Raw genomic sequence first — 23,384 nt, 5'->3', positions numbered from 1 at the left:
TTTGATTAATAGTGTAACTTTATTATTATCAAGTAAAGTCCAAGATTAATTTATAATTAAGTGGTGATTTAATTGCGTATTGAAGATTCATGTAGAAATTAAAAACAGTGTACAAGTGGTGTTAAAATTAACCACCAATGAACCCATTTTAGTATAACAAATAAGTCGAATTAAAAGAATGATGAAGAAATGGAATGAAATTAACATAGAATTTATAGAGCTATCCACACAAAATGGAGTATGAATGAATTTGTAGTTTCTTAATTAATTTCATTATCATGCATAGTCAATTAGTAACTAAATGTAAAAGTTGAATGTCAATTTATCTCATATAATACCACCTTGCGAATGAGACTTAGCTTAAGTGGCAAAGCTGAGACACCCAAAGACTCTCCTTTGTGGGAGGTCTTAGGTTCAATCCGGTCTGCATGCGGGTAGTTTAATTTCCTACCTTTATGTGGGTTGTGGTCTCACCTATAATAGACATTTATGTAAATTTAACATCAAACACAGATTTCGACTTCGACCATTTAGTGTCGAGTTGGTTATTTGATTATATAATAGATATTTATGTGAATTGCTTATTTGATTGTATAATAGATATTTATTTAAATTTAACATCAAACACATATTTTGACTTCGACCATTTAATGTTCAAACTATAAAAAACTACGCAAATTTATCATGAAAATATACGTAGAAATATATTTTTCCAATATTACGAAAAGCAAGTCCACCAACCCAATCCGACCAAAAAAAAATCACTTTTGTAGTAAAAAATACTCCATCCGTCCCACGAATCTTGACACGTTTGGTTTCGGCACAAGAATTAAGGAGTTGTAGATTAGTATTTTAAGTGTGTAATTAATAAAGTATAAAAGTGATAAAGTATGAGAGAGAATGTAATAAAGGTGATAAAGTAGAAGAGAGAAGTTAATAATTATTACCCAAAAGAAAAACGTGTCAAGATTCGTGGGACGGTCTAAAAAGAAAAACGTGTCAAGATTCGTGGGACGGAGGGAGTAACAAGCTAAGACGGGCTACCCTAATTTTTCAGATGAAATCTGGGCCCAAAGTTCTATGGCCCAGTCCAATTCAGAATTGGGTCAACTCGTTTTAAGCAACTCCTTATGCTCAAATTTTTAAATTTTATTTTATTTTTATTTTTTCGTCAAAAAATAAATAAATTTTGAACTTATGTTGTAATTAGAAATGATCATTTCTGTACTTATATTTCCACATTAAGCTACGCCATTTGCGGCGATCCTACTCACCTTTCAGGTATCAAAAAAAATTATTAATTTATTTATTTCAGTCGTGTGCAATTTCAAAAAATCTTCAAAATTCATGTATTTATATGAAGTATCTCGTTAATTAATTAGCATAATTTATTCAATTAGTATAAATTGATAATCGATCTATTCTATCTATTATTCTATCTATTATCCACATGGAAAAGAGATTCCACCGTTCCAATATTAGTCTCTGTTTTCCTTTTTCTTTTATCGAGAAAATTTATTACGCAACTTTTTTTAATAAAATTATAATTCCACCTCTTTTGAAGTTTAGATGTTCGATTTTTGGTGCTATGTCTTGCAATAAGTAATAGGATCTCTCACTACTCATGGAATGAAAAATGAATAATTAAATTTCTTAACTATAAGCAAATCATTGGGGAGCCCAATGGCATCTTCTATATGGAAAATTGCTTTCAATTATTTTTCTTAAATGCAAATTAGTTATCGGATGTAATATATTTTTCTTTTATCGAGAAAATTTATTACGCAACTTTTTTTAATAAAATTATAATTCCACCTCTTTTGAAGTTTAGATGTTCGATTTTTGGTGCAAATTAGCTTGATTTGAAAATATATTTTTGTTATCGGATGTAATACATGTTCATATTATAATTGTAAATGAAAAAAAAAATCTTAAATGCAATCCGTAAAACTACTATTCCATCCGTCCACAAAAAATAGTTCTTTTTTGCCGTTTTGGGATGTCCACAATATTAGTCCATTTTTTATTTTTAGAAATTTTTTATCACATGGTCATGGTGGGTCCCAATCTCCACTCACAATATACAAATTATTTTATTAAAATGCGTGTCATCCTATATTCTTATTCTAGGACTATTTTTTGTGGATGAGGAGCACAAATTAGAGACTTTAATTACCCATTGGGATGGAATGTCTTATTTGACATAATGACCATCAGTACGAAATATTTTTGGGAAGACCATGAATATATTTTTGGGAAAAATTCGAACATCGAAAGATTTAATTTTGTAAAAAAATTTAACTTGGTTCGATAATTATCACAATATCTTTTAAAGTTTGTATGCAAAACTAAAATGTGATGAACGTTATGTATCCAAATCGAATAATGCAACAACCAATTCCAATCCCAACTATGATTCCACTTCCATATCCCATCACCACACTTCTCCATCCAAATCCATCTATAAATCCATACTCTTCTTCTTTATCTTCTTCTTCTGGCCGCATCCGCTGCTCATTCTTCTCGTTGCATTTTCTCGTCAACGGAAATCCACACAATCTCAAGTTTCCCACGTATGAATCATTCTCAAATGTGGAAAACTGAGTAGATTGTGGTATTTGCCCCACTAGATTATTCATTGACAGGTTTAATTTCGCAAGAAATGTCAACCTCGTCAATTCACTTGGAATTCTTCCATCCAATTTGTTCGATGACAAGTCCAATGATTCAAGCACACTTATATTTCCAAGAGATGCAGGTATGTGTCCCATGAGATTATTGTGCGACAAATTCAAGTATCTCAAAGAATTAAGATTACCTATGCAATCTGGAATACTCCCAGAGAAATTGTTGGAGGATAAGTCAATGGTCGTAAAGGCTTCCAACAGTCTCGTCAATAACTGATCTTGACCTTTCAAGGTGATTCTCATCTCCCAAAATTCGCCAAAAATTAGACCTGTGTTATTTTCCTTCACATCCATCATTGCTCTAAAACTCTTGAAATATCTTTGAGGTAGAGAGCCCACAAATTCGTTCTCTGATATATCTAAAACTTGCAGCTCAGGAAATGGAAGGTTGCTTAGTGAAGGCAGCGACATGTTACCATCAAACTTGTTGGACTTCAATATGAGTGCTCGAAGCTTAGGAAGAGCTTCCATCCAAAACGGAAATTCATCTTGTATTCTATTATTTCCAACGTCGAGACCCTTCAGACTTTTGCAATTGATTAAGGATTTAGGTAATCTTCCTTGCAATTTATTACCACTCAAATTGATGGACCAAAGACTACACCCTTTGATAAATATTGATGGAATGGGGCCACTAAAGTTATTTGCATTTAAATGAAATATGGACAACGATTTGCTCAAGTTTCGAAAGCATTGTGGAACTTTCCCTTCCAAACTGTTATTTGAGAGTAGAAGAAACTGAAGGGATGTCAAGTTGCACATGGAGAATGGAAGCTCACCATTTAATTTGTTGGAAGAGAGGTCTAGGTCCCACAAATTTGATAGATTCTCAATGGTGAATGGTATTAGACCTGAAAATTGGATAACCCTTCATATAAATCACTTTAAAGATAGAGATGTAAAGCACTTAGATCTTTTGACACAAATTAGCTAAGTCATACAATTCGAAAAAAAGTGTTTTCTATTTTTTTTCCTTTTATTATTAATATCATTCGTGTTCTATTTCATATTGTGCATGTAGTGACCCGCTCTTTTATATATTTTAAATCCAGTAATGAGTGTTTATTTTTGTTCATCAGTGAATGAAAACGGTTATTATCCTGATATGAATTCAGCTTATGATCCTGAATTTATATTGTTAAAGCAGTCAATGATATTATTTCAGAGTTATAACTGACTTAGCAAAGTCACGTTATTTATTTAAGCGAGATGGAATTTGATTTTATTTTTACTCAGGTCGTGAATTATTTCCGACTCAAGAAGTTAATTAAATCTACGGATTTAATTTAGATATCAGAACAACGAACGAATTAAATCTACGGATTTAATTTAGATTCATTTTATAACTAATCGATTTTAGCAAGATATCACATGTCGAAATCGAGATTTATTTAAATAAACAGTACAAGCAAATATGAGCACGCAATCCACTTTACAGTTACAGAATCACCGAGACAGAGAAAATACATCATTAATTCTTCTCTACATTTTTCTTCCATCAACTTTAGTTGCCTAACTTTTCCCCACCACTTTCACCACCATTTTCCCCACCACTCACCACTTTTCTACACCACTATACTTTGTTTTCCATTACCACCATTATCACATAATTATGCAACGACAATTATTGATAATCAACCAACAAATACAATTTTCACTCTCAACTCATCTCACCCAAAGGGGAATCAAAGAATAGCCCAGCTCATTCAGCCGAAGCTCTCAGGTAAGGATGGGCTTCAATGATTTCATTCTATTTGATTAACACCTGCATTAACACAAGAATCATCATTGATATTCAGATTATTCCAGTTCATTTAACACCACAGCAGCCAACCAACATCAATTACAAGGTATATACTAAGCTCAAATTATTCGATCCATTTCGCATCAACCATCAAGCATGATCAGTTTCGAATTACAGAGGGATAGTAAATCACATATGCATAATCATGTTCCACCAATATATCTGACAGTCCACGTTATGTATAGAAAAACTTGTGCTTTTCATCCTACTGCACTCTAGAACAACAAAAGCTTGAGAACCTCTGCCTTTAACAAAATAGAAACTAGAACAGAAGGATTTAGGACTTAGCTTTAAGATATAGTGCCGGCTGCCTGTTCGGACGAGCCCAAAGCAACGACGAACCTCTGCTGCCGTGATGGAGTTCGAAAACGAAGACGACGAACTCTCGTTGTCTCCTCTGTTTCAGTGTATAACAGCAACAACGGCAGATGAGACCGGTGGCCGACGACGTCTGACTCATCGGAAAAGGAGTGGCCGACTACCCTGCTTTGAATCGGGAAGATGGACGGCGATTGTAAATCGCCGGATTTACAGACGCAACGGCGTCGAACCAGGGCGGTGACCCGGGATTTCAGAAGCGGCGCCTACGGTCGCCTCGACCTCGCTGGATTCAAGAGCAGCGGCGAACCCGGGGCCGCAGATTCAGTTTTAAAAGAGGGGGGCACGAACGGCGTTGTCCTCGCCAATTTTTAGGGGAACCTCTGAGTCGCGGCGGCACTGGAGAACTCAGCGGTGGCCGCACCGGGAGCTCACGGTAGAGACGAAGATAGAAACGGCCACGACCGGTGCCGATTGTTTCGCCGGATTCCAGATGGAGGTGCGACAGCGGCGATTTGAGAAAGGAAGGAATTAGGGCTCGGTTTCTAATTTCGATTGGGCATGCTTGAGTCTGATTTGAGTAGAGAGAAGGCAGAGATGGACGTGAGGGAGGAGGTTCGACCGCCGTTCGCCGGGAATTGCAGCGGCGACAGCGGCGATTGCGATGTCAGGAAGGAACTAGGGCACGCCCTCTCACCTCGGATGAACTGCCAGCAAGAGAGAAGATACGGAGAGAGAGACGGGTGCGGTCGCGCCGGACCTAAACTCGGCGGTAGCCGACGCCGGCCGGAGACGGAAGCGGCAGAATTCGAGAGGGAGGAGAGAGGCGTGTTCTGATTTTTTTTGAAGAGAGGGAGAGTATCGGCTCCAACAGAGAGAGAAGAAGAATTGGGCCTCTAATTTCTTTTGGGCCGAATTTTGAGCTTGGGCTTTGTTTAATTTGGTTTGGGCCATTGCATTTAATTACTTTGGGCTTGATCTATTTAATTGTTTTGGGCTTCCATTATAATTCGAATTGGGCTGCTCCTTATTTTCTTGATGGGCCGATATTTAGGCTGAGTTTATTAAAGAATGGGCTGAATTTATTCCTTTTAAGTGAACTGGATCCATGGGCTCCTCCCTATTCATTTTTAATTGGGCTTTCTTGATTTTAAATTATGAATTGGGCCTCTGAATTTATTTATATGGGCCGATTTTAATTACTGATTGGGCCTCTGATTTTATTTATATGGGCCGATTTTATTTACTGATTGGGCCTCTGAATTTAATTATTTTACTCAGATGGGCTTTTATTACATTATTTCATTGGGCTGAATTTATTTAAATTGAAGCCCATCTATTTTATTGGGCTGTTATATTATCTTCGTTGGGCCTCGTTTGATTTATTTAATTGAGCCCAACTAATCAAATTATTTATTTATTGGGCCAAGATTTATTTAATTACTTGAGCCGATGAATTATTTCAATTGGGCCTCTCATGTTAATTATTCAAGCCCACTTCTACTTAATTAATTATTAGGCTGCCTTATGTTGAGCCTTTTTAATTATTTGAAATTATATTATTATTTCCATTCATATTCGTTAAGCCTGATTAATTCTTACGTGATCATATGTCGAATGTTCAGTTTAACTGCCTTTTATTCGGCTATATCGAGCGAGATTTATTTAATTGGCGGATTAGAACACTCTAAGAGAACGGATTAATTTTTATTAATTATCCGGCTTCATGAGACGAGACTTAGCTTTTGTTTAAATCCGATAGCCTGGATTAACAATAGAAATTTCCTGATTATTATTTCAAAATAATAATTCATGCATAAGGATCATGCATAGTAAATACACATTCTCATTTGAGGATTTTTATTCGAGCAAATATCTTATACATGTACATATATTCTCGTAATAAAGGTCAAGGGCGAGATTGATAATCTGTTGAGGAGCTTTTGTATCACAGAAAATTACTATCAGGTGGGCATTACTTTCATATATATCAAATGAGTTTAATGTTATGTTTGAACAGTTATTTCATTGAAAAATCTTTGAACTAAAAATTATTTCAACTGTTGTCTTGCCATAAATGTTTCAATGTTTGGTATGATATCTATCTGATGTGGCTTTGCCAGTTATTATGAAATTGAATTCGGGTCCTGAGCAGTTGATAGCTATCCTGCCAGGGCTAGTGTACACCAGTGACCGTGAGTCATCTAGCGGGTTGGCCGGTCAAGTGTCCGTGAGAGGTGGCCACCTCTCCGGCACACAGTTTCAGATATGATAGATTACAAGAGAACTTAGTCTGCAGACGAACTTTAAGAATCACAAATGAATTTAGTAAGCTTGGGCCTTTTTAGCGAAAAACTCCCTTGCTGTACTGTTTATGATGGCATGACAATTTACAACTTTACGAAGCATGTTATATTTCATAGTAGGCATATGTGCCCACTGAGTACTTTTGTACTCAGCCCTGCATATATTTCTAAATGTGCAGGTTGAGCAGCTGCCGATGGTGATGAAGTGACGAGCGGGACTCTTTTGTCTTATTATGTATTAATGAACTCTAGGGTTACATGTCTTCATACATGTAATCAGAATCATATTCCGCTGCGTACTCAGAAGTTTTATGTTTATTTGGCTAAGTCAGAGATATCTGAACTTACTAGTTATTTGAGTCTATACGACTAAACTTCTGTTATATTATAAATATTCCTTTTGTTAAATGATGAAATGCGATCTTTCCTTGTTTGATTATCCCCTTTCTACCCCGCTTCTAATCTCCTTCCATTAGTCACGGTTTCCCGGCTTAATTATCCTTAATTATGTCCGGTCGTGACAGAGTGGTATCAGAGCAGTTCATTTGCTCTGAACCCTAGAGTTAGCCCATTTTTCTAGTATGATCACTAGTATATATGAGTCAGTCAGCCAAAGCTCATCACTTCATCACATCGTCATGCTCAGCAAGAAAGAAGGTGGTAATGATTTTAAAACATTGAGAAGTTCACGTTTTATATGAATGTACTGATGCTTACATTCAAGTTTTATGCTTTATTGATTGATTAGATATCTCAATGAACTTAGATGCGTTAAGAATGCATGATCACTGTTACGAGAAGAACAATAGAAGCTAGAAACTCAGTTATATTTCACTATAGCCATGGTGAAGAGCTAAGAAAGAAAAAGAGAATCCCATGAAAGCAGTGCAAGCGGAGTGCCACGCACGAATCACTGAAGCAGACATAGTTCTTCATTCAGGTTGTTCACGAGTGACAGAACACCGAATCGACTATTGCCTTATTTGATGATAGATCACGTGAGTCATTGCTCGTAGCGACGAGTGTGACTTATGTAATCAGCTAGCTATCGCATAATGAGCTAAGACTCATTACTAACTCTCGATTATCACCAGTTATGGCATGAAGAGAACCTTCATGATTTATGTTTGAACTTCAGAGTCGGACTCATATGCAGTTATAACACTTTGTGTATGATGTTATAGCATCGCGATTAGAACTGCCAGCTTACAGTTTCAGATATTCAGAACCTTTATGATTACAATTACCTATTATATTACACGTGAGCATGATTTAGAATCCCTATTGATTACGATCACCTGCTACAAATCGAAAGGAGGATAGGTGCCATGGGTAACTAGAAGTTACCAACCATTATGATTGATCATAAAAGTTTACGCAAGTGTGTAAGACGAGAGAAGTTCTCGAAGAGGGTTTAGAGTTTAATAATAGCTAGAAGCGCCGACAGTGGATCAATGCTGAAACAAATGAATTAAGATTCTAATGAGACCCTAAGGATATACTCAAGATAAGTATATATATACCTTAACCTATCAAGGACATCGCCTCAGTTAGAACGTTTTTGATTATGCATTTAGTCTGGTAGCCGCAATAAGAGCATTGACTAAGGTCATTCCATGACTTAGTATTACACATGGTGACACATACCCTATAAAGGTGCTCAGATGAGCAAAAGCTATTTCCTTATTGAATGCGTGATGATTCAAAAGGTTTTTGCAATAAAATGAAAGAGTGCTTCAAATTATATGGTTGCATTTCAAGCGCTATGTGAAGAAACACTAAGTACTAGAAGTACTACATTAAGATCATATAGAGGAACATTGTTGAGTAAGGTCGAGCCTACCTTATTTCGCCTATAGAAGATGTTTAAGGATTGCATTAAACTAGGAGGTAGACTCCAAGTTTGAGAAGCTCTAGAATATTCTCAAGGACATGTTCAAGATATTAAGAAGAAAGTGGTGATTTTAGACCAAATATACCTTTTGCAGCCAAGGAACAAGAGTTGCCAAATTCGGAAAAGTATTTCCGAATGACTGAGAAGTAGTTGTGTCGGACCTGGCCAGTCCACATGGCCAAAATCTCAGTAGTCGTCATATATGGGTCTTTAAACCTATATATTTTAAACCTTCATCTGAAAAGCCAAACGGTTTCAGACTATTAGGTCAATTCGTTTCGACCTTTCAGTCAATTCATTTCTACCCTATGGTTATTCATTTTCAATTGTTTGGCAAATTATTGAAACACTTTGCCTAATTTCCATTTGTGATTTGAATCATTGCGATCTACTAGCTATTGGTAGATTTTCTGTGATCCAAGGACAAACAGATACTCATCAGATTAAATCAGTCAAACATGTATGCTTCAACCCAAAGGTCAAGCACGTAATGCATACAGACATTCTCTTGTGCATTTAGTAGGACGTTATCTGTGTACTTCGAAAACGATGATCATTTCGATGCTTTTGTATGCCCCTACATTGGCTTAGTTATTTTGACAAGTATTAGTACGAAAATGCTGGTTCATAGGGCATTTCGGAACTGAGCACTTTCATGATGACCTTGCTAGATAGCTAGTTCATCGTGTATAATGCTTGGATAGATCACCAGATCTATATTCAATTGTTGATGAAATAGTCCTCATTGATACTAATTTCCCATGTCTATGTAGCGACCCTATCAGTCTTTTGCGGCAAGTCACTTCCGCTATGTTATTTATATACTTTCATGAGGAAGAGTATGAGCGAGATTTGAGAATCAAGAAAACAATTTACAGAATCGATGATATGCATCTGTGTATTACATTGGTGACTATATGTCGACTCATCGGAATGCCAACAAAGCAAAGGCGTCCGAGAGAAGTTGGATAGAACGATAAGAACAATAGTATGCCTTGTGTTGTTGCATTAACAACTTGTGTTTTGACCTAATAGAATGCCGCCAAAACGAGGACGACCAAGAGGAGGGGGCAGGATTCCCCGAAATGAAAGAAGAGACCCAGAAACAGGGCCAGAACCAGAAACCGAAATAGTTCAACCACCTGTTCAGCCAAAACGATAGATTGAAGAATTATTCTTGCGACAGAACCCACCTACCTTCAACGGGACAGGAGACCCGGCAGAAGCTGAAACTTGGGTTCGCGCTATTGAACGCATTTTCAACTTCCTGCGTTGCACCGACCAAGAACGTCTGACTTGTATGTCCTTTCAGTTGACTGGGTCAGCTGATTTCTGGTGGGAAGCAAGGATGAAAACGATGACAGCAGAGCAGTTAGAAAACCTGACTTGGGAACAATTCAAAGCCGGTATATATGATAAGTATATACCCAAGAGCTACCGCAAGAAAAAAAAGAGGCTGAATTTTACAATCTAAAACAAGGGAAGATGTCGGAACTCAATACGACAGGATGTTCTGCGATATGTCTAGATATGCGCCGGAACAAGTTGACACAGATGAGAAGATGGCTGAAAAGTTTTGTGCCGGACTGAGGCACGAGATTAGGATGGCTTTGGCAAGCCACGAAGGATTGTCTTACACTGAGTCGCTCAGCCGAGCGTTAGACATTGAGGCAGCCATGCCAGGAGAAAGACTTGCAATTGTACCTGCGCCAGCACCTCCACATGATCAAAGATATAATCAGAATTTCAAAGGAAAGAGGAGATAGGACAACAGTAAACCGAACCAAGGCGAGAAGAGGCCATGGCAGGGACGGGTCTTCCAGTCACAGGGCTATGGAAGCCAGGGCGCACCGAAACAGATGGGAAATAACCAACAGAGGGCCCCACATTGCCCCAAATGTAACAAAAGTCATGTGGGAATCTGTAAGGCCGGCAGTGATAGTTGTTATATCTGCAACCAGAAGGGGGCACTATGCAAACCGGTGCCCGAATAAGCAACATGGAACGGGTTCAAGACCAAACCCACCTATCTAGGCTCCACCTCTGCGAGCAATTCAAGCTTTGCCCCAACCATATCCAAGGCAGCAACCACAGTATCAGCAGCCACAGCAGCACCAACAGCTACAGTACCAACCACAACCTCAACAACCATATCAGCAACAGGCCCGCCAACAACAGCAGCGACAACAGAAACAACATGAAAAGCCTCGTCATGCTAGAGCTTATGCTATGAGGCAGAAGCAGCCCGATAACAACCAGGGAAACCTGGCAGGTATGGGCATGCTACTCAATACTCCTGTTGTACTTCTATTTGATACGGGCGCATCGCATACTTTCATTTCAAGTACATGTGTTGATACATTAAAACTTAAAATGGAAAGAGCTGACCAGGAGTTGAGTATATCATCACTTATAGGAGGGATGACGACAGTAGATCATGTGTGCTTGAACCTAGAACTGAACATAGGGTCACTCAAGATTGTAGTGAACAACTCGTATGTTATACCAATGGGAGATGTGGACATAATCCTAGGAATGGACTGGCTAGCCGAGAACTATGCCACCATCCTTTGTAACGAAAGACGGATATCGTTTCGACCCCCAGGAAGGGAGCCGTCACATTTCCACGGAATTAGTATGGGAAGAAGAAAGATGATCATCTCCGCCCTGCAAGCAACGAAAATGATGAAGAAGGGATACCCAGCTTACCTCGTATACTTGCACGGAGAACTGGGTACTGAAAAGAGTATAGAAGATGTAGCAATTGTACGGGACTTTTCAGATGTATTTCCAGAGATTCTGCCAGGGCCACCACCGGACAGACCAATTGAGTTTACCATTGATTTGGAGCCCGGGGCAGCTCCCATTTCGAAGGCACCATACCGGATGGCTCCTAAAGAGTTGGAAGAACTCAAGATACAACTGCAAGAACTTTTGGGAACTTGGATTCATTAGGCCAAGTGTATCACCTTGGGGTGCACCCGTACTTTTTGTGAAGAAAAAGGATGGCACATTGAGAATGTGCATAGACTATAGGGAACTGAACAAAGTGACACTGAAGAACAAATATCCTTTACCAAGGATAGATGACCTCTTCGACCAGCTCAAGGGAGCAAGCGTGTTCTCGAAGATTGATTTGCGGTCTGGTTTTCACCAGCTGAAGATTCGACCAGAAGACGTACCTAAGACGGCATTTCGAACTAGGTATGGCCACTACGAATTTGTAGTTGTGCCATTCGGACTAACCAATGCGCCAGCCGTGTTCATGGACCTCATGAATCGAGTGTTCCATCCGTACTTAGACAAATTTGTCTTGGTATTCATAGATGACATCCTGATATACTCGAAGAATGAGAAAGACCATGAGGAACATCTGAGAATTGTTCTAGAAACGTTGAGGACGGAGCGCCTTTATGCCAAATTCAGCAAGTGCGAGTTTTGGCTCAACGAAGTAACGTTTTTAGGACATATTGTGTCATCAGAAGGGATTAAAGTGGACCCTGAAAAAGTGCAAGAAGTACGCGAATGGAGATCGCCTACTAACCCTAATGAGATAAGAAGTTTCTTAGGATTGGCAGGTTATTATCGGAGATTTATGGAAGGATTTTCAAAAAATTGCAAGGCCAATGACGCAACTACTCAGGAAGGGAATAAAATTTTCTTGGACAGAGGAGTGCGAGAAGAGCTTCCAAGAACTTAAGGAGAAGTTAACTACGGCACCAGTGTTAGCCGTCCCAACAGCTGACAAGGAATATGTGATCTACACGGACGCGTCCAAAAAAATGGACTCGGTTGTGTACTAATGTAAGAAGGAAAAGTGATAGCAAACGCGTCGCAACAGCTTAGACCACATGAACTGAACTATCCGACCCATGATCTAGAATTAGCTGCAGTGGTACACGCACTGAAGATTTGGAGACACCACCTATATGGAGTTAGGTGCGAGATATTCACAGACCACAAAAGCTTGAAATATTTTTTCGAGCAAAAAGGACCTCAACATGAGACAGAGGAGATGGCTCGAACTAGTGAAGGATTATGACTGCGGTATTAACTACCACCCGGGTAAGGCCAATGTAGTAGCTGATGCATTGAGCCGTAAAACTCAATCTAGGTTGGGATGCCTCGTCACCCAAAAGAATGAGATCATCAAAGAGTTTGGAAAAATGAGCATAGAAGTGGTTAAACCACCAGGGACGATAGCAAGCGTTGTTGCAACGATACCTAGCTTGAGAAAGATGATTGTAGAAGCACAAAGAAAAGACGAGAAAATGGAGAACTACGGGAAGCAGTAAGGAAAGGAGGAGTCAAGAATTATCAAGAAACATCAGATAATGCTATCCTCTTTGAGGGAATGATATACATCCCCCACGATGATGAGCTTAAGGATAAAATCATGAGTGAGGCTCACGATACCCCTTATACTGCCCACCCCGGGAGTACTAAGATGTATCAAGATCTAAAGAAGCATTTTTGGTGGGAAGGCATGAAAAGAGACATAGCATCCTTTGTAGAGAGATGCCTAGCTTGCCAATAAGTGAAGTCCCTACACCAAAGGCCATATGGAAAGCTACAACCATTGGAAATCCCAGAATGGAAGTGGGAGCACATAGCAATGGATTTTGTGACCAGTTTGCCCAAAACAAAGAGAGGAAACACTGCCATTTGAGTAATAGTGGATCGACTCACAAAATGTGCTCATTTTATACCAATACCGATCACACACGGGTCAGACAAGCTAGCTCAGTTGTATGTTCGAGAGATTGTACGCTTACACGGTGTACCCGTGTCAATCACTTCAGACCGAGACTCAAAATTTACTTCTAGATTTTGGATGAGCTTACAAAAGAAGTTAGGCACGAGGCTAAATTTTCAGCACCGCCTTCCACCCATAAACAGACAGGCAGTCTGAAAGGACAATTCAGACCCTCGAAGATATGTTGAGAACAGTGGTGTTAGACAGGGGTGGAAGTTGGGAAGCAGTGCTGCCGTTGATTGAATTTGCCTATAATAACAGTTACCAGGCGACTATCGATATGGCACCATATGAGGCATTGTATGGAAGAAAATGTAGATCACCACTTTATTGGGATGAAGTGGGTGAAAGGAAAATTTTAGGACCGGATGCGGTCAGTGAGATGATTGAGATAGTTCGCCAGATCCGAGGTCGAATAAAGGAGACGCAAGATAGACAGAAATCTTACGCTGATGCACGCCGAACTGAATTACAGTTTGAATTAGGAGACAAGGTATTCCTAAAGGTATCTCCTACCAAGGGGATAACTAGGTTTGGTGTCAAGGGAAAACTTAGGCCCCGATTCGTAGGACCTTATGAGATTTTGGAGAGAATAGGCCCAGTAGCTTATAGGTTGGCGTTACCGCCAAGCTTTGGAAACGTTCACAATGTTTTCCACGTATCACAACTCAGAAAATACGTTTTTGACCCAAAGCACATAATCCACCAAGAAGAGATGATCCTTTGCCCAGACTTGAGTTATGAAGAGATACCAGAGGCCATTCTAGATCGAAAAGTACAACAACTCAGGAATAAGGCAATCACATCAGTGAAAGTCTTATGAAGACACCACGGACAAGAGGAAGCCACGTGGGAGCTTGAAGACAAAATGAAGGAGAAATACCCCGAACTGTTTTAGAAGAAATATGCAAATTTCGGGACGAAATTTTTGTTAAGAGGGGTAGTATGTAGTGACCCGCTCTTTTATATATTTTAAATCCAGTAATGAGTGTTTATTTTTGTTCATCAGTGAATGAAAACGGTTATTATCCTGATATGAATTCAGCTTATGATCCTGAATTTATATTGTTAAAGCAGTCAATGATATTATTTCAGAGTTATAACTGACTTAGCAAAGTCACGTTATTTATTTAAGCGAGATGGAATTTGATTTTATTTTTACTCAGGTCGTGAATTATTTCCGACTCAAGAAGTTAATTAAATCTACGGATTTAATTTAGATATCAGAACAACGAACGAATTAAATCTACGGATTTAATTTAGATTCATTTTATAACTAATCGATTTTAGCAAGATATCACATGTCGAAATCGAGATTTATTTAAATAAACAGTACAAGCAAATATGAGCACGCAATCCACTTTACAGTTACAGAATCACCGAGACAGAGAAAATACATCATTAATTCTTCTCTACATTTTTCTTCCATCAACTTTAGTTGCCTAACTTTTCCCCACCACTTTCACCACCATTTTCCCCACCACTCACCACTTTTCTACACCACTATACTTTGTTTTCCATTACCACCATTATCACATAATTATGCAACGACAATTATTGATAATCAACCAACAAATACAATTTTCACTCTCAACTCATCTCACCCAAAGGGGAATCAAAGAATAGCCCAGCTCATTCAGCCGAAGCTCTCAGGTAAGGATGGGCTTCAATGATTTCATTCTATTTGATTAACACCTGCATTAACACAAGAATCATCATTGATATTCAGATTATTCCAGTTCATTTAACACCACAGCAGCCAACCAACATCAATTACAAGGTATATACTAAGCTCAAATTATTCGATCCATTTCGCATCAACCATCAAGCATGATCAGTTTCGAATTACAGAGGGATAGTAAATCACATATGCATAATCATGTTCCACCAATATATCTGACAGTCCACGTTATGTATAGAAAAACTTGTGCTTTTCATCCTACTGCACTCTAGAACAACAAAAGCTTGAGAACCTCTGCCTTTAACAAAATAGAAACTAGAACAGAAGGATTTAGGACTTAGCTTTAAGATATAGTGCCGGCTGCCTGTTCGGACGAGCCCAAAGCAACGACGAACCTCTGCTGCCGTGATGGAGTTCGAAAACGAAGACGACGAACTCTCGTTGTCTCCTCTGTTTCAGTGTATAACAGCAACAACGGCAGATGAGACCGGTGGCCGACGACGTCTGACTCATCGGAAAAGGAGTGGCCGACTACCCTGCTTTGAATCGGGAAGATGGACGGCGATTGTAAATCGCCGGATTTACAGACGCAACGGCGTCGAACCAGGGCGGTGACCCGGGATTTCAGAAGCGGCGCCTACGGTCGCCTCGACCTCGCTGGATTCAAGAGCAGCGGCGAACCCGGGGCCGCAGATTCAGTTTTAAAAGAGGGGGGCACGAACGGCGTTGTCCTCGCCAATTTTTAGGGGAACCTCTGAGTCGCGGCGGCACTGGAGAACTCAGCGGTGGCCGCACCGGGAGCTCACGGTAGAGACGAAGATAGAAACGGCCACGACCGGCGCCGATTGTTTCGCCGGATTCCAGATGGAGGTGCGACAGCGGCGATTTGAGAAAGGAAGGAATTAGGGCTCGGTTTCTAATTTCGATTGGGCATGCTTGAGTCTGATTTGAGTAGAGAGAAGGCAGAGATGGACGTGAGGGAGGAGGTTCGACCGCCGTTCGCCGGGAATTGCAGCGGCGACAGCGGCGATTGCGATGTCAGGAAGGAACTAGGGCACGCCCTCTCACCTCGGATGAACTGCCAGCAAGAGAGAAGATACGGAGAGAGAGACGGGTGCGGTCGCGCCGGACCTAAACTCGGCGGTAGCCGACGCCGGCCGGAGACGGAAGCGGCAGAATTCGAGAGGGAGGAGAGAGGCGTGTTCTGATTTTTTTTGAAGAGAGGGAGAGTATCGGCTCCAACAGAGAGAGAAGAAGAATTGGGCCTCTAATTTCTTTTGGGCCGAATTTTGAGCTTGGGCTTTGTTTAATTTGGTTTGGGCCATTGCATTTAATTACTTTGGGCTTGATCTATTTAATTGTTTTGGGCTTCCATTATAATTCGAATTGGGCTGCTCCTTATTTTCTTGATGGGCCGATATTTAGGCTGAGTTTATTAAAGAATGGGCTGAATTTATTCCTTTTAAGTGAACTGGATCCATGGGCTCCTCCCTATTCATTTTTAATTGGGCTTTCTTGATTTTAAATTATGAATTGGGCCTCTGAATTTATTTATATGGGCCGATTTTAATTACTGATTGGGCCTCTGATTTTATTTATATGGGCCGATTTTATTTACTGATTGGGCCTCTGAATTTAATTATTTTACTCAGATGGGCTTTTATTACATTATTTCATTGGGCTGAATTTATTTAAATTGAAGCCCATCTATTTTATTGGGCTGTTATATTATCTTCGTTGGGCCTCGTTTGATTTATTTAATTGAGCCCAACTAATCAAATTATTTATTTATTGGGCCAAGATTTATTTAATTACTTGAGCCGATGAATTATTTCAATTGGGCCTCTCATGTTAATTATTCAAGCCCACTTCTACTTAATTAATTATTAGGCTGCCTTATGTTGAGCCTTTTTAATTATTTGAAATTATATTATTATTTCCATTCATATTCGTTAAGCCTGATTAATTCTTACGTGATCATATGTCGAATGTTCAGTTTAACTGCCTTTTATTCGGCTATATCGAGCGAGATTTATTTAATTGGCGGATTAGAACACCCTAAGAGAACGGATTAATTTTTATTAATTATCCGGCTTCATGAGACGAGACTTAGCTTTTGTTTAAATCCGATAGCCTGGATTAACAATAGAAATTTCCTGATTATTATTTCAAAATAATAATTCATGCATAAGGATCATGCATAGTAAATACACATTCTCATTTGAGGATTTTTATTCGAGCAAATATCTTATACATGTACATATATTCTCGTAATAAAGGTCAAGGGCGAGATTGATAATCTGTTGAGGAGCTTTTGTATCACAGAAAATTACTATCAGGTGGGCATTACTTTCATATATATCAAATGAGTTTAATGTTATGTTTGAACAGTTATTTCATTGAAAAATCTTTGAACTAAAAATTATTTCAACTGTTGTCTTGCCATAAATGTTTCAATGTTTGGTATGATATCTATCTGATGTGGCTTTGCCAGTTATTATGAAATCGAATTCGGGTCCTGAGCAGTTGATAGCTATCCTGCCAGGGCTAGTGTACACCAGTGACCGTGAGTCATCTAGCGGGTTGGCCGGTCAAGTGTCCGTGAGAGGTGGCCACCTCTCCGGCACACAGTTTCAGATATGATAGATTACAAGAGAACTTAGTCTGCAGACGAACTTTAAGAATCACAAATGAATTTAGTAAGCTTGGGCCTTTTTAGCGAAAAACTCCCTTGCTGTACTGTTTATGATGGCATGACAATTTACAACTTTACGAAGCATGTTATATTTCATAGTAGGCATATGTGCCCACTGAGTACTTTTGTACTCAGCCCTGCATATATTTCTAAATGTGCAGGTTGAGCAGCTGCCGATGGTGATGAAGTGACGAGCGGGACTCTTTTGTCTTATTATGTATTAATGAACTCTAGGGTTACATGTCTTCATACATGTAATCAGAATCATATTCCGCTGCGTACTCAGAAGTTTTATGTTTATTTGGCTAAGTCAGAGATATCTGAACTTACTAGTTATTTGAGTCTATACGACTAAACTTCTGTTATATTATAAATATTCCTTTTGTTAAATGATGAAATGCGATCTTTCCTTGTTTGATTATCCCCTTTCTACCCCGCTTCTAATCTCCTTCCATTAGTCACGGTTTCCCGGCTTAATTATCCTTAATTATGTCCGGTCGTGACAGTGCATGCATTGGCAAAGGAATAAGACAAATCGCATATCTTATCTAAACAAATGTAAAATATTAAAAAGACTAGTTTAAATAAAAATGGCCAAAGATCCGATCAAGTTTGTAAAGAAGTTATATCAACTTGCAGATGGAGAATGGAAGCTCACCATTTAATTTGTTGGAAGAGAGATATAAATACCGCAGATTTGATAAATTCCCAATGGTGGATGGTATTGTACCTAAAAATTGAAGAACCCTTCATTTCAATCACTTTAAAGATGGAGCATAGTAAGAAACACATTTTGTTTTGTACTTGAAAACATACACTGAAACTTTATTATTTGCTAAATGTCTTTAAAGTATAAATCAATTAGCAATGCACACAAGATATTTTGTTAGATTCTCAATGGTGGATGGTATTGTACCTGAAAGTTAGGGATCGTTTGGTTTTCAGTAAAGGATTATGTAGGATAATTTGTAACCAGAATATTTAGCGTGGATAATGACAGATTATTAATACTGAGTTGATGTTTGCTATCATGGCTAAATACAGAATATCATGGTTTAAGTTAATCCTAGTGGGGAGGTGGTATTATTAATCCTAAGAAATCTGGATTAATAATACTGGGTCGTGGGATTAAACCGGGTCATCCACATTATTACTAAATAATACCAAACACTAGGCTGATCTGTACTAAATTAGCTAATACAGTGTATTAGCCAACTGTAACACCCGACATTTTCACTACAATATTTATTATTAGTATTACTTTCTATTTTCTATTATCTAAAAGAAGAAAGAGAAGTAGAATCACTGAGATGAGATAAGATATAATTATAATATCCCGAGCTTTTAATTTGCATCCTTTATTAATTTATTCTTGGAAGCAAGTTTATAATTCCTAGTTAAAGGGATTATTTTATTATTTTCAGAGATGAGATTGGTGATAAATACGAAATATTATTAGTCGACTTATTGCTCGACTAATTGAAGTGACGGATGTTATTTAATTATTTGAGTATTACTTATTAATGAGTTTATTGATTTAGTAATCAAGATTAATTACTAAATCAATAGCGTAAATGATATATCAATGACGATGGCACTTATAAGTTTATATTTATTAACTTAATTGAACTGAGGCATTATGTATATACATGTATTAATTGATTACATGTGAGAGTTATATTATTATATTAGTTAGAATAATATTTGTGGCTATTAGCAATAGCAATCCGTAAGCTTTCACAAGAATGTAGATATTTTTACATTTACTTATTTATTTTATTTGGGGATATCTATTAACAAATCTTAAGAAGGAAGCTACCCTTTATTTCTTATCTTATTCTCGTGAGTTCGTCATTTCCTTTCCACCGCCTCCTAAATCTCATTTTATTTTTGGTTCAAGCTTCAAAGAGACTAGCAATCATTTTTAAATTTGTTGGATAACTCTTCTAGCAACTTCAAGAACCGACTCCACCCAGCATAACTCTCTCCTCTCTCACTCTGATCATTTCTTCCTCAATCTGCAAACTTAAAAACACCAGCAACAGTGAGAACTAAGGCAGCTTCGTCGGACCGGTAACGCCTTCAGCCGACAATGTTCATTGAAGAGCACCTATTTTTGAAATCAAGAGATTCAAGTCAGAAAAACAAATAGAATAGATACAGAAGAAGAAGAGCCGAGGGGGAGAGCAGCGAGAGAGGTTGAGAGAGAAAGATCGAGAGGGAGCATACCTGAGGCAGGGGTGGCGGTGTGATGGAGACAGTGGCCGTGACGGCGGGCCTTGCCGGAGGGGCGGATTTTAGAGGGGAAAATGGAGGCAGAAAACCCTAGAATTTGGGCATTCTTGAGGTAAGATAGCTAAATGTTTGATGCTTATATAATTGAACTCTTAGGAGCGTGGAATGTGATTATATGATAGAAATTGGAGGGATATTGAGCATGTTACTATGTGTTGAGCCAATTTTAGTTTAAGAATAAGGGAAGAACTACTTTTAATATTGATTGGAGAAGTTGAGGTGATTGATTGTGTTATAATTTGCTTGTTATATGTTGATGTGGTAAACGTGTGTGAAGTTTTGAGTTAAAGCATTCTAACATGTAGCAAGATGATGTAATTGAGTTCCTATGGTTTGTATTTAACAAACGTATGAATTATATGTTAAGTTGAAACAAAGGGGCTTTGCTGTCAGTTTTCGGCTTGACAGGGCAGTATGTTTCGAGGTGCTTTTGATGATGTTCCCATAGTCCAAATCTTTTGAAATTTTTACTGTAATAACTTTATCATGAGTAGTACGTTTCTGCAAAATTTCAGCTAAATCCGAGACCATTAGATGTGTCAAACGAGTTTCTGAAATGTACTGCGCGAAGCAGCGTAGTTCTGTGGCAGATTTTGCCTTTTGTGAGATAATTTCATATACACTTGAGATATTGTATTTTTGTAACTTTCTAATAAAAATAGACTCTGAGAGATTTCTAAAAATGTAAAGTTTGTATTTTTCTTTGAAGAGGTTGATTTTATATGATTTTTCAAATTTGAGATTCATATATGATTACATATTTGAAGTTACTTACTTGGGATAGTTGAGTAAAACTATGCTTAAGTCATTGGTCAATTCTTGAATTGATATTTTAGTTATCAATTATAAACTAATCTATATAGAATGGGTTAGTTACTCTTACTTTTTCAACTTGAGATATCCCAAGAGATATGATGTTATTTTTTGCTTTTAGTTAGTTAAGTCCATATAAGTAGAATACTCAGATTAGAGGATCTAACTTTCAAGTGATAGAAGTTTCATTCAGGATTTACTTTCTATTTACTTACTTATTATCCAATCTTACCTGGGAACCTCATTATAATGAAGGTTCGAGTGGCAGTGTAGAATGAACAAGCAAGGATTTCTATTTCATTAAGCGTATCAGGTGGGCTTACTAACTCAAGAAGTAAAGATGCATACTTTATTATATGAAGTTTGAGTGTATGCATTTATTTTCAAATTATTGACTTGCCAATGTTTGAGATTTGTATGATACCATCTACATAGAAGAACGAATTCGGGTCCTGAGCGAGTCAGGATTTGTGTACACAGAGTTGACAGTTAACCTTTGAGTTAGCTTGTCATCGTGTTTGAGAAGGAGGCCTACTTCTCAACACTTAAAGTTATATGATGCGTAGATATGGTACATACATGTTAATTGTCTGCAGACGTATATGATGTTATGATGATTATAGAGAAGTTTTATAGTTTTGCATGCACAGGTTATTTAAATAAAACCCATGTGTGATGCTTGAGATGGCAAGTTCAATATATAGCTCTAAGAGCAAGTTTAAAGTTATTTCGGCATGTAACCACTGAGTGCTTTTTGGTACTCAGCCCTGCGTATGTTTCTAAATATGCAGGTTAAGCTGTGATGTAGATGGAAGCAAGCAGAGCAAAGCCTTCAGAGTATATTAAATTAGGCTCAGGATTCCATGTCTTCATACATGTAATCCACATGAATTATTCCGCTGCAACACTCAGTCTATTCTACTTTGTTGATGTGTTGTACATATTTTAAATCAATAGCTTTGAGAATTATATCACTTGAAAGTTAGACAACTTGTCGTTGTGTTATTGTAAGTTGTCTACTCGTGAGTTTTAAAAGTGTTGCCTACGATTATTCAATATTATAGTGATTTATTGTTAAACTTGGTTCATTTTTTATTAGTGAAATCTCTTTCCTTTTTCATTTTCTTTCTCTGTTCCCCGGTCACATCTTTCCCCGGCTTAACTATACACTAGATTAGGCCGGGCTGTGACACCAACATCAAACACGCCCTTAGTAGCAAACCTTCACAAGAATTACTTGACAGATAATTTGAAATATATTTTCAACAAATGCATCTAAAACCAACAAATTAGGAAATGGATGATAGACAATTTATGTATGTTTCGTCTAATTTTTTTGCCACTAAACTGATTTATAATTGAACTAAAGATGGCCAGAGATTTGCTGAAGTTTTCATAGCATTGTGGAATTTCTTATTCCCAAGATACATGCTTAAAATATGCTAGCATTTTATTTTGAGCCTAGAATTTTGGAGACTAGAAGCCTACAATTGCCCTTTCTATTCAAATCTAAATCTGTTCTTGTGAGCCTAGAATTTTTGGAGACTACTTCCTCCTGCCTGTAAGAGTGTGCATTGTCATTTTTGGACACTACTCCGCCACTAACTTTTTATTTCTTACTCTTATTTTTTAATAAAGTCAATCACTTTTTTAACTGCCAATACACTCATCTAACATTTCATTAAAACTCATGCCACAAAAAATGATGCACACTCTTGTGGAACGGAGGGAGTATTAATTTACAAGACAACTCAATTTGCAAGTCATTATTTGACCTATGTGACAATGTCGCGTGGAAGGCGACCTAATGGTAAAAATAGGACTGTAACTTGCAATATTTTTCAGAAAGAGGACTATATGTTACGAAATTTGAAATGAGGACTATATGTTACGGAGTTTGAAAATGAGGACTATAACTTTCATTTTTTATAATTACACTCCTATTTAACACATCAAATAAGGGCCCGAAATAGGAGTGTAAATGTAAAAAATAAAAGTTATAGCCCTCATTTTCAAATTCCGTATATAGTTCTTATTTTCAAATTTCGTACATATAGTCCACTTTCTAAAAATATTGAAAGTTACAGCCCTGTTTTTACCATTAGATACGCGGAAGTGAAATCATTGAGCCACAA

The 23,384-nt window shown here is 38.0% G+C and overlaps 1 protein-coding gene and 1 long non-coding RNA gene across 2 annotated transcripts; one reads left to right on the top strand and one right to left on the bottom strand.

Annotated features, from left to right (window-relative positions):
* Positions 1–2,348: 2,348 nt before the first annotated feature.
* Positions 2,349–3,158, bottom strand: LOC131014014 (receptor-like protein 9DC3). The gene has a single exon (XM_057941954.1). It carries the CDS (start codon positions 3,156–3,158, stop codon positions 2,349–2,351), a length of 810 nt encoding a protein of 269 aa, XP_057797937.1.
* A 16,637-nt stretch (positions 3,159–19,795) lies between these two features.
* Positions 19,796–22,328, top strand: LOC131006354 (uncharacterized). Its single transcript, XR_009095484.1, has 3 exons — positions 19,796–20,488; positions 21,505–21,562; positions 22,041–22,328. It is a non-coding gene; the product is annotated as an uncharacterized LOC131006354 (long non-coding RNA).
* Positions 22,329–23,384: the final 1,056 nt, after the last annotated feature.

The sequence above is a fragment of the Salvia miltiorrhiza genome, chromosome 1, assembly GCF_028751815.1.
Source record: "Salvia miltiorrhiza cultivar Shanhuang (shh) chromosome 1, IMPLAD_Smil_shh, whole genome shotgun sequence".
In the NCBI taxonomy this organism is placed as follows: domain Eukaryota; kingdom Viridiplantae; phylum Streptophyta; class Magnoliopsida; order Lamiales; family Lamiaceae; genus Salvia; species Salvia miltiorrhiza.
Note: the sequence above shows the minus strand (reverse complement) of the source record. Positions and strands in the feature narration are given on the sequence as shown.

Coding starts and splice junctions, on each gene's coding strand:
- LOC131014014 (XM_057941954.1), bottom strand. CDS start 3,158: ATGGAAGCTCTTCCTAAGCTTCGAGCACTCATATTGAAGTCCAACAAG.